The sequence below is a fragment of the Sphaeramia orbicularis genome, chromosome 17 (assembly GCF_902148855.1).
Source record: "Sphaeramia orbicularis chromosome 17, fSphaOr1.1, whole genome shotgun sequence".
In the NCBI taxonomy this organism is placed as follows: Eukaryota; Metazoa; Chordata; class Actinopteri; order Kurtiformes; family Apogonidae; genus Sphaeramia; species Sphaeramia orbicularis.
The window spans coordinates 10,845,036-10,861,667 of record NC_043973.1 but is presented as its reverse complement, the minus strand read 5'-3'; the positions used below and the strand labels follow the sequence as shown (position 1 = coordinate 10,861,667).

General features: G+C 39.0%; 1 protein-coding gene across 2 annotated transcripts in view; it reads left to right on the top strand.

Moving 5' to 3' along the window:
* The window catches only part of LOC115437830 (collagen alpha-1(XI) chain-like), a 144,415-nt gene that overhangs the window by 40,865 nt on the left and 86,918 nt on the right, over window positions 1–16,632 (top strand). The window contains exons 8-22 of one of the 2 annotated variants that reach the window (XM_030161180.1): window positions 1,485–1,790; window positions 2,911–2,970; window positions 4,016–4,057; window positions 4,447–4,509; window positions 7,870–7,944; window positions 8,450–8,533; window positions 12,220–12,276; window positions 12,520–12,573; window positions 12,793–12,846; window positions 13,230–13,283; window positions 13,386–13,439; window positions 14,171–14,224; window positions 14,326–14,370; window positions 15,654–15,707; window positions 15,816–15,860. In XM_030161180.1, the coding sequence (XP_030017040.1) occupies window positions 1,485–1,790; window positions 2,911–2,970; window positions 4,016–4,057; window positions 4,447–4,509; window positions 7,870–7,944; window positions 8,450–8,533; window positions 12,220–12,276; window positions 12,520–12,573; window positions 12,793–12,846; window positions 13,230–13,283; window positions 13,386–13,439; window positions 14,171–14,224; window positions 14,326–14,370; window positions 15,654–15,707; window positions 15,816–15,860 (1,101 nt within the window). The remainder of the gene's footprint in view (window positions 1–1,484; window positions 1,791–2,910; window positions 2,971–4,015; window positions 4,058–4,446; window positions 4,510–7,869; window positions 7,945–8,449; window positions 8,534–12,219; window positions 12,277–12,519; window positions 12,574–12,792; window positions 12,847–13,229; window positions 13,284–13,385; window positions 13,440–14,170; window positions 14,225–14,325; window positions 14,371–15,653; window positions 15,708–15,815; window positions 15,861–16,632) is intronic. The other variant, XM_030161181.1, reaches the window with a different exon arrangement.

The following is a 16,632-nucleotide window of genomic DNA, read 5'->3' as shown; positions in this document are numbered from 1 at the left end:
CATAATGAGGAACATTTGGGGTTAAACTAAAACAATACTGCTGTTTGCTCCGTCAGCCAAATGTCTACCGATTGTATTGTGATGTACCTTGAGGTGGATAACCCAGCTTCAGTCAGCTTGAGACATTACATTCATTAAAAGAGACAGACCAGAGGGTTAACCACGGAAACTAAACATATGCCGCCACATATTGGATCACTTGTCTGATTACCGTGGACCAAGATGCACAAGACAACTATTTAGATGATGTCAAAGGGTCATTCTGCCTGTGGACTTAACACAATAACAAGATACTGTAGCTGGAAGTTTTTGACAGTAATACTGTTATACTACTATGCAATGCTTGGGCTTTGTTGTTTGCATTTGCCTCCTTTTATCAAGGCTGGTAAGAACTGGTGCATATGGTTCCAAGTACAAACTCATTAAGTCTCACGTAATTATAGCTTTGGAGTTTTATATTTGGTACCAAGTTGTGAGAAATCCCATTATGAAGTGGTTGGAAAGTGGGCTAAAATCTAGAAGTTGACTGGTGGCTTAAAAGTTGGAGGTTTACACCAACTTAAACCATATGACTTGAAGAATGCATCTGCATCTCAAATACATTACCTGATTTACTACCTAAGAACATGGAAGAACTCCTCTTACATCTTCTGATTTAACATACTGTTGATCTATCCTGGTTGTTTTGGATTACACTAAGACACCATGATATGACCAACTATTTTTGTGAGTTGGTGAGTTTTTTTTTAGCAGACCATTTCCACTCACAAAAACAGTGCTTGTAAAAAATGTGCCTGGATATGGTGCATTTGACTATGATGCTTCTCAACAAGCTAAGCAACACCTGATTTGCAAGGTGCTGCTTGTAAATCACCATGCAACTGGATATTATGTGGCCTCTGCGCCTCCTCAAAGTTTGCGTTAACACAGACAAGCTATGGTATTCCTGCCTTTGAGACACACAATTCTACAGCTCATAAAGATCATGCTTTCATTTCCATTTCTTCTCAAGCAGGAGTTCTTGAGAAAATGTTTGTGTTAAGATTTGTAGTTTATTTGACCTTAATATTTAAAATTATGGCAGAGTGCCAATGTGTGAGGGTCAGGTTTTAATTTTACCGCATGAACATATTTTAACATTGTGTTTATATGTAACATGGCTTGGCAAACATATTACAACCTCAATGTGATTAACTGTTAAAATTAATAATGGTGCTTTGTTAAACAAACATATGTGGGGTTTCCCATATGTTGAGTTTTGGATGCAATACACAACTAAATTGAAAATTCCTTTGGGATATTTCATTTAGTTGACATTCAATCATTTTGGCTGGTGTTAAATAAAATGCTAAATACTGTGATTTATGTTATAAAACATGTGAAAGTTGATTTTCACATGGTTGCATTTCACTAACCAAACCTCCATGTTCCTTCCATTCTTAACACCCTGTGCCACCTCTTTACGATGCCTGGATTGATCCCAGACCTACGAAGAAGAAATAGTGGATGATTACATCACGGGTGTGGAACAGGTCGGGGCAGATCCCACTGTTGCTGTGGAAACTGCTGCCCCAGTGGACCCCAAAGAGAACGTGGATCCTGGCACTGAAATCTATGAGTTTAAGGAATATGACTTGAAGAATTATGACAACAAAGAGTTTGTAGAGAAGGCGTACGAATACGGCAATTATGACGATTATGGCACCACCGATGGAAAGCCTACGTCCGCAACTTACGAGGAAGAGTTTGGACCTGGTGTTCCAGCGGAGACAGACATCAGAGAGAGCAGTGTAAGTGGATGTGTGGCGGGGAGTAACATCAGGAGGGGCATGTTATTGAGGTTGTGGTCAGGAATGTGGAAAGATGGAGAAGATGCTGGTGGCATTTGTTTGATGGTGTTTGCGGTGCATTTTGTTTGTTGTTTCGAATGGTATCGGGTTATAGCTGAGAGCATTCTGCACACATGAGCCAAACGCACACCGGTGAGCAGAAACACACACCTTCTCTTTGTAAGGCTCTTACAGATAAACAGATGTCAACCCAGCTGTCAGCGTAGACACACCCTCCATAACCTCATGACCTCAGTGACCTTTGCGGTTTATTAAAGACAAGCTCCTCTTGAGTTATCCCTCCAATGATCTGTGTCACAAACCTAATAAAACTACCTTTTGGGATTTTTTTTTTCATCAAATCCATTTAGACCATTGCTTAAACCAGAGAGAAATATCTGCTGAGGCTGTGTCTGTCATGGCAAGAATCCAGCTCCCTTCCTTGCCTCAAGATCCTGATACTCAGAGGCAGGAAGTGACATGGCCCCCGTATGGATGTTGGCTTGAGATCTGTCTGCTTTGGGTTAATCTCTACCACTGTATTAGTATTCTTTATTCTAGAATTTTAGGACACTAAAGCCTTCTTCATGACATTCCCAAAAAGAGTTTCCTCTTGAGGCTAAGCTGTACAATTTAGCGGTTGGTGAACACACTGCTGTAGGTGGTTGTTGAATTCTTCTCTTATGAAGTCATTGTATGGATAGTGTCAGGTAACGACCCCTGCATTTGTGCACAGTTGGGGTCTTTTTTTTCCAGTCACTGGCTTAATAAATAGGAGTCAGACCAAAGTTTGAATTATAGTTTTTTGTAGAATTATTCTTGAGGTTTGTTTTTCCAGCAGGCAGAAAAGAAAATCATCTTTTTGCTTCATAAGCTACCTTAATCCTTTTATACATGCAGAAAAGTAGTCAGCACTTTAAAAACCTTTTGTTGCAGTTTTGTTAGTGTTTTCAGTAATCTGTATGAAAACTCTTGAGGAGTAATACACATTAGGGCATGGAACGTTTGTTGGAACCACTTTTCTATACTAGAGATGCTATACTTTAAAGGTAACTTTACCTGTTTTTTCAAATGTCTGTAGGTTGGTGGAAGTTACCTGGGAGAAAAAGGAGAGAAGGGTGAACCTGCTGTCATTGAGCCAGTAAGTAAAATGTGAATATCTGCAACTTAATTCCAGGTAAACCAAACTGTAGAGTCAAAAAAAAAAAAAAAAAGGGAGATGATGTATCTGTAAGTCAGTGCTCAGTTTACCCTGGATAAGCTAACGGCTAGCAGTCTAAATTAGCTACCTGGATACCTGAAGATGGATTTATGCTTAGGACCTTTGTGGTTATCCATCATCTGCTAGCTAACACTAAACAGCTAAAAAGGCTAATATTAACTTACTAGCATTAGCTGGCAATTGAGCTAGTAAGTAAAATATTGATATTTCTATCTGTCTGTCTGTCTGTCTGTCTGTCTGTCTGTTTAATCCATCCATCCACCCATCCATCCATCCATCCATCCATCCATCCATCCATCACTACCCAGCTTACTGTCTTGCTGAAGTTTTTTTACTTAGCACAACCAAAAGAGTAGCATGTTTCAAACTGGTGCTCAAACGACACTTTACAGTGTAATATAATCATTTACAACAGCTGAAAAAGGTCCTAAACCATATTTTCTCACTTTTTGTCAGAAACAATGTTCATGCTGTAATGTTTTAATGCATTCTACAGAGCAGCTATCTCTCATTTCTTTTTCAGTCCAAGTGATTTTTTGGTTTTGTTGATTTATTTACTCAAGTGTTAAGATTTTCTTCACTAGTGATGATATGTATCTTTCATCTTTGGCCTAATTGCTACAGAGAAAACAACCACTGTCTACACAAAATACCACAGTACATATGTTCTTTCGAGAACCATCCTATACAATTTACCACTAGGCTAAACATTGACTGAAATAGCAGCTGCAGTTAAAGTCTCCCCTCCCATACCATCTTTACCACCACAGCTTCTCATCCAAATCTTTGACCACACACACGCACAGATTATAGAAAACTGCATCAGTATTGTTAGTCTCTATAGTTTGTAGCAGCAAGTAAACTAAACCCCAAACCCAAATCACTGACTGGCTCTCATTCTTCATTGCCTGTGGATTTATAGGCTGCCCTATAATGCTACTGTATCCTCTTTTTACTTTTCCAGGGGATGCTTATAGAAGGACCCCAAGGAGCCCCCGGCCAAGCAGTGAGTATCACGTTCTCCCACACTCCTGTCTGCCTTTCACAGATGGAGAACAGCTAAAGAGGGAAAAAATGTCTTTATGGAAAGAGCGTCAGCCCTGATCGCCAGTGAAGCTTGAGCTGGGAGAGACAGTGAAAGTGTGCATGTGTGCACGCAAGTGTGTACATAAGAGTCTGTGTATGCGTGAGTGCAGGAAACAGGGGAAAAGGGGGTGGGGGGCTATATTATTTTGAGGCTTATTTCTTTTTGAACCCATGTCTGTGCTTCTGTCTATGTTGGCCTATGCATGTGCAGTGCTGGATAGATTGAATGTGGTGGGAATGTTGGTTAGCAGTGGTAGTTTAGGATATTATATGCTAAGTATATGTGTGTCTCTGCGTGTGTGGTTTTAGGGTCTTCCTGGTACCCCAGGATTGCAGGGTCCCCCAGGTCCCCCAGGAGATCCTGGTGAGAGGGTAAGTGAAGGCTGAGAGCTGATTACAGCTGTTTCTTGGAAGCTCTGTTACCTGTTCTTTGCTCATCATGAACCTTGAATTTTATCGTTGTACCTCTAAGAGTCAATTACAAAAACATAGACACACCAATAACCAAACATCAATCATCAAACATTCCAGATATGTTACAAAAAATAACTGTTTCTCACATATTTTCTATTCTAATTGAAATAAATATGATGAAATACCATCTTTACCCACAGCCATTTATCTTACTTTTGGAATTATGAGAGACAGCACACATATATTTAAACATGCCGGCTGTCTTCTTTTTTATTGGAAATCTGCAAAGTACAGTCTCAATGCCATGGAATGAATAATAAAATTGGGCACAGCTTGCTACTGCAGCACTAAGGGGGATTAGTAAAGAGTGGTGCAGACAAATGAGATATGCCCATAAATTGTCAATATACCAACAATGAAAAGTTGTGAGTCACAGCTGCGATGGTGTGAAGTTAAAGGAGTTTGTTGTTGAATCTGTTGATGGCTAAACTTTCTCAAACCCATTTTCCCAGAGCTGTGGGATCCTACTCGTTTATTTGATAGACTGGATGACGCAGAATATGTGCCTGTCCTTTCCAGAAAGATGAATCTCAGCTTGTTTTCCCAAAAGTAGAACCTTTCCTCCTCATCCACCCCCACCCTTCTTTCATCGCCTGTTTAGCACATCAGTTCTGTGTCTGGATTTTAACCCTTAAATCACTGCCACCCAAAAGAGTTAAAATACAATAACCAGAGTTTCCTTTTCCAGTATAACCAGCAAACCTCTCCAGTACAAAGGCTTATTGTTCTGCTCGGCCAGTGTCATCACGAAATATTTGGTTGATGCAACATCTCTGCCCCTTCTTTTTCATTTCCTCCCATGAGAAAAAGTCCGGGTGCTGATTGACAGGCATATTCAAAGCGACTCAGTCGTGTAGTTTTGTGGTTTTCCTTTACGCAGTATCCGACTGGACTCAACGTTTGATCGCCCCTTTTCTCCTTCTGATCTAAGTCTCTCTCTGCCTTCCTCTGGGACTCCTCTTTCCCAATCATGTAGGCCTGTCATTAACACTAGATGCTGCTACTATAACAGCAGTGGATGGAGAGTATTTACCACCTTTGGGAAAAGACAGATGGGAACACATGGCATCTATTTGAGCCGGCAGCCTGGAATTGTTGCACGTGACAAGACTGTTGAAGACATTCTGCCTTCTGTTAGTGGAGCTTAGGCTTGATCTTGATTATTTGGATTTGTTTTTGTCTTTATTTAATCAAAATCTAGTCTCTGTTTTAATTAAAATGTATGAGCAGCAATATTTATACACGTTTAGTCAGTCTGTCAGTAAGAAAAACATACTATGAATTTGATAGAACCCAGATATCAATAACAGGAAGTAGTCAGTTGGAACAGTTCTGCCATTGCTGATTCATTTAGCATTCTCCTCCCACCTAACTACAACCTCCAGTCTCACCTTCCTCCTTTTACCTTCCCTTCTTCTTGTGCTTAGTGCCACCCAAGTGGAATGTGATTCATTGAACAAAATCCAAAGGAGTCAAACAATCCAGAGAAAAACAGTGAATTAAGCCAAGTCCACTTGCTGGCACAGGGCAGACAAATTGTGGATAATTGCAAAACTAGTACTCAGACAAAGAAGCAGTTTTTTGGCAATTTATTCAAAAGTAAAATAAGTGACACTGACTTGAACTACAGGAAGAGAGAAAGGGATTAACATGCACAAAGAGTCCTGCACATTAAAGTACATAGTATTTGACTCAACCACTCACTTATCAGACATGTCTATGTCCTGTCGCCTTTAATGGCCCTCTGTCTTTAAAGCTGTAAAACACTAAGTCATGCTTTTATTTTAAAGCTTCTTATTTAATGTGGAAAGTTTTACATCTAGTACAAAAGATCTGACAGGAAATCTAATATTCACCAGTTCAAGAATGCAATGAAACTTGACTTTGGAAAACTACAAAGACCGAAATCAGAAGGCCGTCTGAGGGTTTAAGACCATCTGCATTGTTTTAAACCTTATTTTTTCATTTAAAAATATACGGACACCATTTCCATTTTTCTTTTTCTTCTTTTGTGTTACTAGTGTAATTGGTTTTGCTTTAGTGTATAACCTTTGTATGATCATGGAATAAATATTTTGAAAGGAAAAAACTGTAAAGCACCCCCACTTATACCAAGATAGGCATATTATCATGGTTATAAACATACTATACTACATTTCGCGTGATAGCATTCTAACATTAGTTTACCTTAAAGGACATCTGACCGCATGTTCAGGTACGCTGTATGGACAAGGATGCAAAATACAGCTGTTGGCTGACAAAGCACAGCTTCAAACTGACAACGAACAGCTGAACCTGACAAACAACAGCTGTAGCTCATGTTAATGTTCAGATGAACAAAGTAAAGTGTGGATAGGTGAAAGTTAAGTCAAGTTTGACAACAGTGAGATAAGCATAATAGGAAAAAAAAAATGATGTTTATGTAGTATTGTACTGATGGTGCCATTAGCCAGACGATTTCTGTTTTTTCCAGAAAATGTATTTCAGAAAAAGGTGTTTATTTTCATAACTCAGGATTTGTGTTTTTCTTTTAAGTCATATATAAGATAAGATAAGATATAAATAATTATGTAATGTAGAATTAGACTTAAAATTAAATATAAGTACATCATAAGTAAACTTTATTGTTAGATTCATTTTAGGTGATATTTTATTCAGTGTCATAATGAGTGTCATAACTTTGCATTACAGCCTCATGTTTGTAGTTCTATTATGTATTTGCGGGTCTCTTGCAGGCAATGTCTCAGACCGGCTTAATGAAAATACATGCCTTGTCTTTGCCTGTGATTTTCCTCAGTGGGATTAGTCAATTATCTGCTGGGCATAAGCAAAAGCAGTAGAGACTGCACAATACCTTCTTACTGAATGTATTGTTACAGATAACGAAGGTTTGCTGTGTGCAGATTAGTCACTCACCCTCTGCTCTGTTACTTTTTCTGCTGTTTTGTTAGTGTTATCAGTTGTTTTTTCTTGTTTTCAATTTGCAGTCCACCCGTAGGGCATTGTAGACAAAGTAGTTAAATTAATATTTTATCTCATGAAAGTATGAATGGGTTGCCTATTTACACCATAAATGGGTTGCCTAATAGCATCAAATAAATTACCTTTATTTCTAATAATATTGTGTAGAGTCAGGGTTGGAAGCTGATTATCCAGTAACTTACCTTGAGGATGTGGAATCATTTTATATCACACGTACAGAGTAGGTTGTAACATTTCTATTTTGAGAAGTAACAACTTTCTCCTCTGACTCTCTAGGGTCCTGCTGGTCGTCCTGGTCTTCCTGGTTCTGACGGTGTCCCTGGGCCTCCAGGTACCATTCTGATGCTTCCAGTAAGTCCTGCCGCTGACCCACCAGGCTGTCTGTCTATCTGTCTGTCTGTATGCCTTCCCTCATACTGTGCACCTTTCATCTCAAGCACTAGCCCGTGACCTGACTTCATTTAATACATTTACCTCATAGCATCACTAGTAGGCCAAAGCATCTCGACCGTATTTTCTTTGGGTTACAAATCACTTACCTTGTAAATGTCAGTCGGTGCAATGGAGTGGAACCAGTGACTGAGGCCTTGAAAGGCCTGGTGACACATATTTGTGTGCGTGTGGGTGAATGTGGGGATGTGAGGGAAAGCCCGTAGTTGTGTGTTAGTTTTCCAGTTTCTGTGTGGTTGCGTGTGTGAGTGTGTGTGTGTGTGTGGCATGGTGACAGCTTTACAAGTTTAACTAAACACAGCAGAGGTTCGAATACACTCACTAGGGGAGGCCATTTGATGTCTCTGTAAAACAGGACAAGTCAGTTTGTTTTTAATTGTTTGTCTTTTGTTTTTGTGGTTGACAGTTCCGTGCAGGCGGGGAGGCTCACAAAGGACCTGTGGTTACAGCCCAGGAGGCTCAAGCTCAGGCCATCCTCTCACAAGCCAGGGTAAGTATGAGTATGAGAAGAATGGAATATGTTTTTTCTGATTCTTTGTGTATCTACTTAATCCCAGCCTAATGCAGTTTATATCTAAAGGAGTGATTCTATTTGTATCCCTGAAATTGAGTTTCGGGGATATATTGGTTTTACCTTGAACACCGCCGCTGCCGGATCCGCCGTCAAATATTCTTTGGGTGAACGTGATAACTAGGACAGATTAGGTTGGATTTCGTATCCCTTGGTAATCAACATAGGGGACCCCTAGTGGAGTATTATAAGTCATCCAAATTGGGATGCTTTAGTTGAAAATCAGTTTTTTGGACATAAATCAAGCAACAATAGGCTGATTGAGATAAAATTTGGTTCATATTGATCGTCTTACAAATGTCCATTTTCTGGTTACCATCCAGAGTTCATATGGTGTCATTTTCATTCACTAGGTGGAGTTTTGTGGGGAAAAATGAGTTCTCTGACCATTATTCAGCCACTATCAGGTCGATGCAGTTTAAATTTAGTTCATATCGATTGTCTAACAATTATTGTGGATAGATTTATATATAGCAGAGGATTGGGGGGATTTTGGGGATATACCCTTGCTGTTGGCCCCTGATAGTGTAAGCCTTGTTAATAGAACATTCTGTGGCCCAAAAGACTTTTTCTACTGACTGCAGTAAGTATGACTGTTCACATGACCCACATATCCTATAAGTAGTCTTAATTCCAAAATATGGACCTGGAACTCAGGTTGTATATAATGTTAGGTAGTATATAAAGCCACAGCAGATGTTCACACCACGCAGGGGTCTCACTAACCATGAGCTGTTGAGAAACCGGGTTAAATGTGTGGCTTTAGGCAAGGTGTGATACAGCAGAACACATGGAGATCATTACATGTTGCAAAAACTCTGAAAATTCACACATTCACAGCATTCTATGGGGCTGGAAGGCTGACAAGTCTGGTGTTAGGTCATGACTAGAAAGCACTTGTTACTAAGAGAGAGAGTTTTAAGTTCTCAAAAATGTGACTAGATCTGACTCTTTTAAAGGTGGAGTTACTCATTTTTATTTCATACACTTTTTGTTAAATTCCTCAAGTATCTTCTCACAGTCTGGACACTGCCTGTAATATGTGGTGGCAGTAAAAAAAAAAAAAAGTCTGGTGTTTGTTAACATCCTGGCTTCATAAATGAGAAGAAAAGCAAAATGGCTTGAGCTAATCCGCACATTTTTAGTACGGCCGATCAGCAATAGGGGACATTCATCCATGAATTTAGGGGCAGACCCTCTGAAGGAACCCTGAATGGAGGGATCTGTTTATTTGTCCTCTGAGTTCACATATCAACAGTCTTTATGAGGAACGGCTTACTCCAATTTTAACCCTTTATAGGGCACTCATTGAAATACTCTCAAATTCTAAATTTCAACCTTAGGGTGTTATTGGACATTGTTATCTACCTCTTCATTGGTTGTCATGACAACAGTCTCTCTCCTCTTGCCATAAAACATCCAAGCAGCACTTGCTAAAAAGTAAACACATGCAACAAAACAACTGTTGCACCAACTAGTATGTGTGATTTGGCTTTAAGTTTAGGGAAGGGCATGATTTCATTTTTTGAATTAACAAATTTGGTCATCCAGTAATCAGGCTGCAAATAAATTCCAGACAGTTATTTTGGCAGTCCGTCATCGTGGTGGACCACGAACAGGAACAAAGACCAGAGTGGTAAACCCGTGAACAAGAACAAAGTAAAGTTTGCTCACTGTAAGGTTTCATGCTATATGGAGGTTAGTGAGGCTTTTTATTGGTAGTTTTTCATATTAGCAGCAGACCAGCATGAATTACAGACTCTATGAATAAGTCCTGCACACGTAGCACTCAAACCTTCATATCACATTCATTTGGGGTAATTGGGATGATTCTATAAACAACGTTTTAATGATGGTCTTGTCCTGGGAATAAATGCTTCTAAATGAAGTATCTGTAATTAGCCTCAAGTGAGACGGTCGTCAGAAGGATACTCTGAAGATCATTTAACTGGATGTTAATTAAGCTCAGTCTACGTTCTCCCATTCTCCCATTCTCTTGTATTCTATTTTTACAGTTTTTTTTTTTTAATCAAGATCTTTTTATTGAAGTTTTTTCTCAATATAATACAAGTGCTGTGCTGAATGGTCCCTACAGAAATCTGAAGTAAGCATGGGTGTAAATCAATTGCAGCTAGCACCATAGAAAAAAAAAAAAATAAACAAAACAAAGCAAAACAGAGCAAACAACAGACTGTACATAAAATAATCCCTCCTCAGTCACTGCCAGTGCACTAGACATAGTAAAGGATCACTATCACAACAGAAACCTGCGCTGGGAGTAAGTATGGAGTGAGCAGCATTGGTAAACTGCACCTAAAAGTCAAGCATTTACAGCAGTTGTTCCCAACCTTTTTTGGCTCGTGACCCCATTTTAACATCACAAATTTGTGGCGAGCCCAGACAAAACAGAGAATTTTTTTTGCTAAAATTAGTCTATTTTTGATCAATCAGTCAATCAAATTTTATTTATATAGCGCCAAATCATAACAAAAGTTTTCTCATGACACTTTACATATAGAGTTGGTCAAAACCAGACTCTAAGCCAATTTACAGAAACCCAACAGAATCCTCCAGGAGCAAACAACATGCTACTGTAATAGTTTGCTATACTATGTTGCTAATAAATGTTAATTTTGGAGGACATTTAGTCTATATAATGTATATTATTATGGACGGAGGCAGAAAAGCCAGGTGTAGATTACTGCACAAAGTGGGAATTTTATTTTCCTTGGTCTGGATATGTACAGTCAGACCAGCTTGGATTTACAAGACTGACAATTAATACTGAACAAACAATAACTCAAACTATGAATTATGAAAGAGCTGCAGCATCTGAAACAGACCACAATGAACATTTGAAAGATAAACAGTACCACAGTGCTTCAGTTTCAGCTTTATAGTTTGTCATGTCTTTTAAGGACTGGGATTGTCTCTCCCAACTCACCATATATTTTTTATTATTATTATTATTATTTTTTTTTAATCAATTACTAGAAATTTCAGGCGACCCAATTTGAATTCCAGGTGACCCCATGTGGGGTCCCAACCCCAAGGTTGAAAAACACTGATTTACAGGGTCTGGAATGTATTTAGGAAGGGACCCCACACTTTCTGGAATTTCCCAATTTTTCTGTTTGTCCTGCTACTGCTATACTACAATTTCCCAGTTTGGGATCAATAAAGTCTATCTATCTATCTATCTATCTATCTATCTATCTATCTATCTATCTATCTATCTATCTATCTATCTATCTATCTATCTATCTATCTATCTATCTATCTATCTATCCATCCATCCATCCATCCATCCATCCATCCATCCATCCATCCATCCATCCATCCATCCATCCATCCATCCATCTATCTATCTATCTATCTATCTATCTATCTATCTATCTATCTATCTATCTATCTATCTATCTATCTATCTATCTATCTATCTATCTATCTATATCTGTCTGTCTGTCTGTCAGTCAGTCAGTCAATCCGTCTATGTGTTTTTTGCCATACAGCAGTTGCGTCGACAGATTTATGTTATAATATGACAGGTGTTTGTAAAAGTGTCACCAGTGTTTAGTGATCAGTGGTTCTTGTGTGATTTACAGCTGGCTATGAGAGGTTCCCCGGGGCCAACAGGCATGACAGGAAGAGCTGGTCCAGTGGTGAGTTTGCTTTAAAACCCTCTGTTTCCTCACACAAACATTTGCACACGATGTATATCTATTTACTGTCCGTTCATCCCACAGCTGATGAGAAACACATTACTTGTGCTTCTTCCTGTGAAAGGCTCAGCTGGATTTACATCAGTCCAGTGCAGATTTTTCTGCTTTCTGAGCCAGGAGATGGTGTAGATTTGTACTCCAGAGAAAAAAGAGTTGATCACTTTGTGTATTTTTTATACGTAGGGAAGTCCTGGTGCTCCTGGGCTTAAGGGTGATAGTGGTGATTCTGGACCACAGGTAAGAAGAGCTGCTTTTCTTTTGCATAATGAAATTGTATTCTTTTGCTATACAATACCCTGGTTATAATACAATAGATAGTTTTTTTTAAACCAGTATTTTATAGATCTTTTATGTATTTTTATATGCAGTTTTTCAATATATTAACACAAGGGTAACATAGTAAATCATGCTTTATTTTATTATATTGATTTAGTCATTTGTATGTTTTTCCTCCAGGGACCCAGAGGTCTTCAGGGTTCAACTGGTCCACCAGGAAAACCAGGAAAGCGGGTAAGAGTACTTCCCAACCTAAAGATTTCATTGTTTTATTGATTAATCGTATCCAGAGTGTCACTCACTGTATTCCAAAAAAAAAAAAAAAAATATAAAATTGGTAGATTTCTAATATTTCACGTCAATTAGAGGGAAAAAAAATCCTTCAAAAGTAGAGTCTGTCTGGTTTTAAACATGGCCTTATTTCAAAGAACTCAGCTGCACCCAATAATGTTCTCTATGTGTCATGTAAATTCATAAAGTCGTGTTTATTTAACTATAAACTGGTTACAAAAATGATAGCATCTTCCTTGTGTTTATTCTTTACACTATCCAAGTTGATTAAATATGTTCTAACAGGATTTCCATGTTGCCTGACATTATATTTGCATGTCCTCCAGGGTCGTAATGGAGCTGATGGTGCTCGTGGAATGCCAGGAGAGGCAGGACCTAAGGTGAAGTATACATACGCTGGATGTGTGTTTGAAAATGGGAACCATGCTGTAGTATTTTTACCAACTGATCGACTGTAACATTTGGTATTGGCTCTGTTTTAGGGTGACCGAGGTTTTGATGGCCTCCCTGGACTTCCTGGAGAGAAAGGACATAGAGTAAGTGAGAACATCAGAGAATGGGCAACATCAGATGGCAAACTATATTATTAAAGACTGCTGTTCATGGCTAAAAATATGACATCTACAGTCCTCTCTTATTTCCAGTCCCAAACCCCCACTAGTCACAGGCTCCTGCTCTGTACCCTGTTCTCACAGCAACAGCATCAGGGCTGACTGGTGGTTCAAAGGCCAGTCTCCCATCCATCCTGGTGCTCAGTCCAGCGGTTACAGATATGAATTCTAAACCAATGGAACGCATTAAGTTTGGGTGACCCAGATATAAGAAATGGGATTAGCTCCAGAACCACTTGGGTTTGCCTGTAACCAGGCATGGATGCAAAAGGAGGAGTGCTGAGTTTGGTGTTTGTGGAATGTAAGCCGTGTGTTAGAGAGCTGAAAGAGAGAGGACAGAGATCACAGAGGGGTATTTCGAGACAGGCTTTCATTCCTTATCCTATACTGAGTAATTACAGGGCCAACAGAGGTAGGCCGGTCCTTATAGAGCTCCATAAATAGTGGAAACCATAGGTCCATGCCAATTGTGGTGATCATGCTCAGATTAAAGGCGTTTGGTTGTTCTTTTTTGTTGCTCTCTTTTCAGCCATGTCTATGTTCTCTGAATGTTCGACCCCTATGACCTTTTTAAAAAAGTCGTGATTAGGTTCATAGACTCGTGGGTGACCCCACCGCTCCCATCCTTTGGTGATATTCTTTTCCTCTCTCTCCAGGGAGAACAGGGCTCTACAGGTCCTCCAGGACCTCCAGGAGAAGATGGACCAAGAGTGAGTAGTATCTTTGACCCTGTCCAATATATCCTGCCTCGCTCTCAGCTCCTTACAAGATGCATTCCTACAAAACCTGTCTTTCTCTTTGTGTTTTTAAGGGAGAGGATGGCCAGGTTGGACAGAGAGGTGTGGCTGGAGAGAGTGTAAGTACAATATACAGTATGTTACAAATTTTATGACCCAATGAAAAAGTTATATACAGAATGCAGCTTATAGATCGTCAGGGTGACAAGCAAGTTCATTTATATTTACAGTTTTATAGACAAAACAAAGTATGTGTGCATTACAGAGATGGGAGAAACATCCACAGGAAAATAAAGAAACACGTTAGAAATGTTTATTTATCAATGCCTAAAATAGAATATAGAGTGCATAATAAAAAAAATAGAACAATCATTAAAAGAAGTAGTCTGAAACTATATGATTCAGAGACTTACAGTGCACTAAGACTAGAGTTCAATCATGGCACACGAGAAAGAGAGAAGAGAAATGTTTTTTAAAATGTCTGCATTTGGGGCAAATCATAGTTTTACTGGCAGTTTGTTCCATTTTCATGCAGCAAAGAAGCTGAATGTTGATTCATTGTATTTAGTTTGGCCTCTGGCCTCCACTATCTCACCTGGACCTCTCTCAGCTTAATATTCTTTAAACATACCAGATATTTTGCTCCTAAAAAATTAGACTGGTTAGACTTTAAACATGCTTTCTGTGACTAAATGGAGGACAGTTTAAAGACTTTCAACCTGGAGTAAAACTGTTATCATAAAGATTTGTTGTGACATTTCCTTTCAGGCTACAGCTCTCACATTGTCACATTCATTTTATTAATTATATAAACATTCCGTTTCATCCCTTCTTTTTGTAGCTGGTTCAAAATTATTGTGTGCAAACCACACTGCATTTGTAATCATGTCTTTGCCGAGCCAGAAAAGCTCAGAATAATACATCAGAAAATAGAACTAGGAAATATATTATACAGACATTTACCCATGAGAAATGGTCGTATTCTGCCTTGTTCAGTCTAAATGGACCATGGTGTTGGCTCCATGAAAAATAGTTTTGCTCCCTGTCATACCAAGACTAACCCTGTCCATTTAAAGAACCACTTGCACACCATTTCATCACATTCTATCCATAAGATGAAAGAGCACAGTAAGTATGTTGAGTCTGAGGGCTGGATTTTTTGCCTTAGATAAGGAACTACTTTGATGCTTTCGTCCTTATTTGCACGTGTAATTACCATAAGTGACCACATGGGGTCAGTATTTTGTTTACTGTAGGGATTTTTCAGCGCTCATAATTATTTGTTACCTCTCTGTTTCTAAATTCAGTGCTCCTTCAGACACATTATCATCAGTAAGTTGACATTGTGTGTAGGTGTAATTTCATATAATTTCCTTGAACTTGTTTTTGTCTTGACATACAGGGTCCTCGAGGTTTACTTGGTCCTAGAGGGTCTCCGGGTCCTGGAGGACAACGTGTATGTGTCTCTTTTATATATTTTTTTTAATACTTTATACTTGCTTTGAATATGCTTTTTAGATCCATGACATGAAAACGTTCACTGTTCAACTTCTGCTTTCTGTAGGGTCTTCCTGGACTTGATGGGCCTGCAGGTCCCAAAGGAAACATGGTAGGAGTTTATTTAAGACTTTTTTTTTTTCCTCATTTAGGTTATTTTGTTTTGGGAGATGATGTCCCAAGCAGCAGACTGTCAAAACAAAAGGTTGCCATTGGTCAGGACCACCTAAGAAATCTGTCATTCATCTTGCCTGAGACTGCTTACTTTTAAACAGCTTCAAAGTTCACTGCTTACCAGTGACCTTTGACCCCATGGTTATAGCTCATTTTCTAATCCTTTGCCAAATAGAGACAGTGTTCTACTTCAGACATACTACAAACTTTGCTGAGGCTGAATATGTCACAGTGGTGATGCCTTAAGCTTTGGTAAATAGTGAAACAGATGAAGCGCCTGTCTGTGCATTGTCCCATCATGCATTTAGCTTTGAGGAGGGTCTCAGCAGGACACTGAACGATCATCTGTCAAGACAGCTGGACAAGCCCACATGTTGTCTGTGGTCACTGAGCCCCTTTAACGAAGACACAGGAAGCTATTGAAAAGATGAAAAACAACCAAAACCAAGTGTGCTTCTCATTATATTGTACACAGGGTATAGATTGCAACACACTTTTACTAGATGGACCCATACATCTGCTGAGGCCCAACTGTCTGTAAAATCAGCTTAAACCCAATATTTACCCATAAAAACCCAGTGCTACTTTTGTGGCAAATCTCAAATGATTTTTTCTCTATATTCAATCTTAAGTGATTTATCACCATTTATTATGATATTAGGGTCTGTATTTTTATTGTTATTTTTTTACATTTTCAGTGTAAATCATGT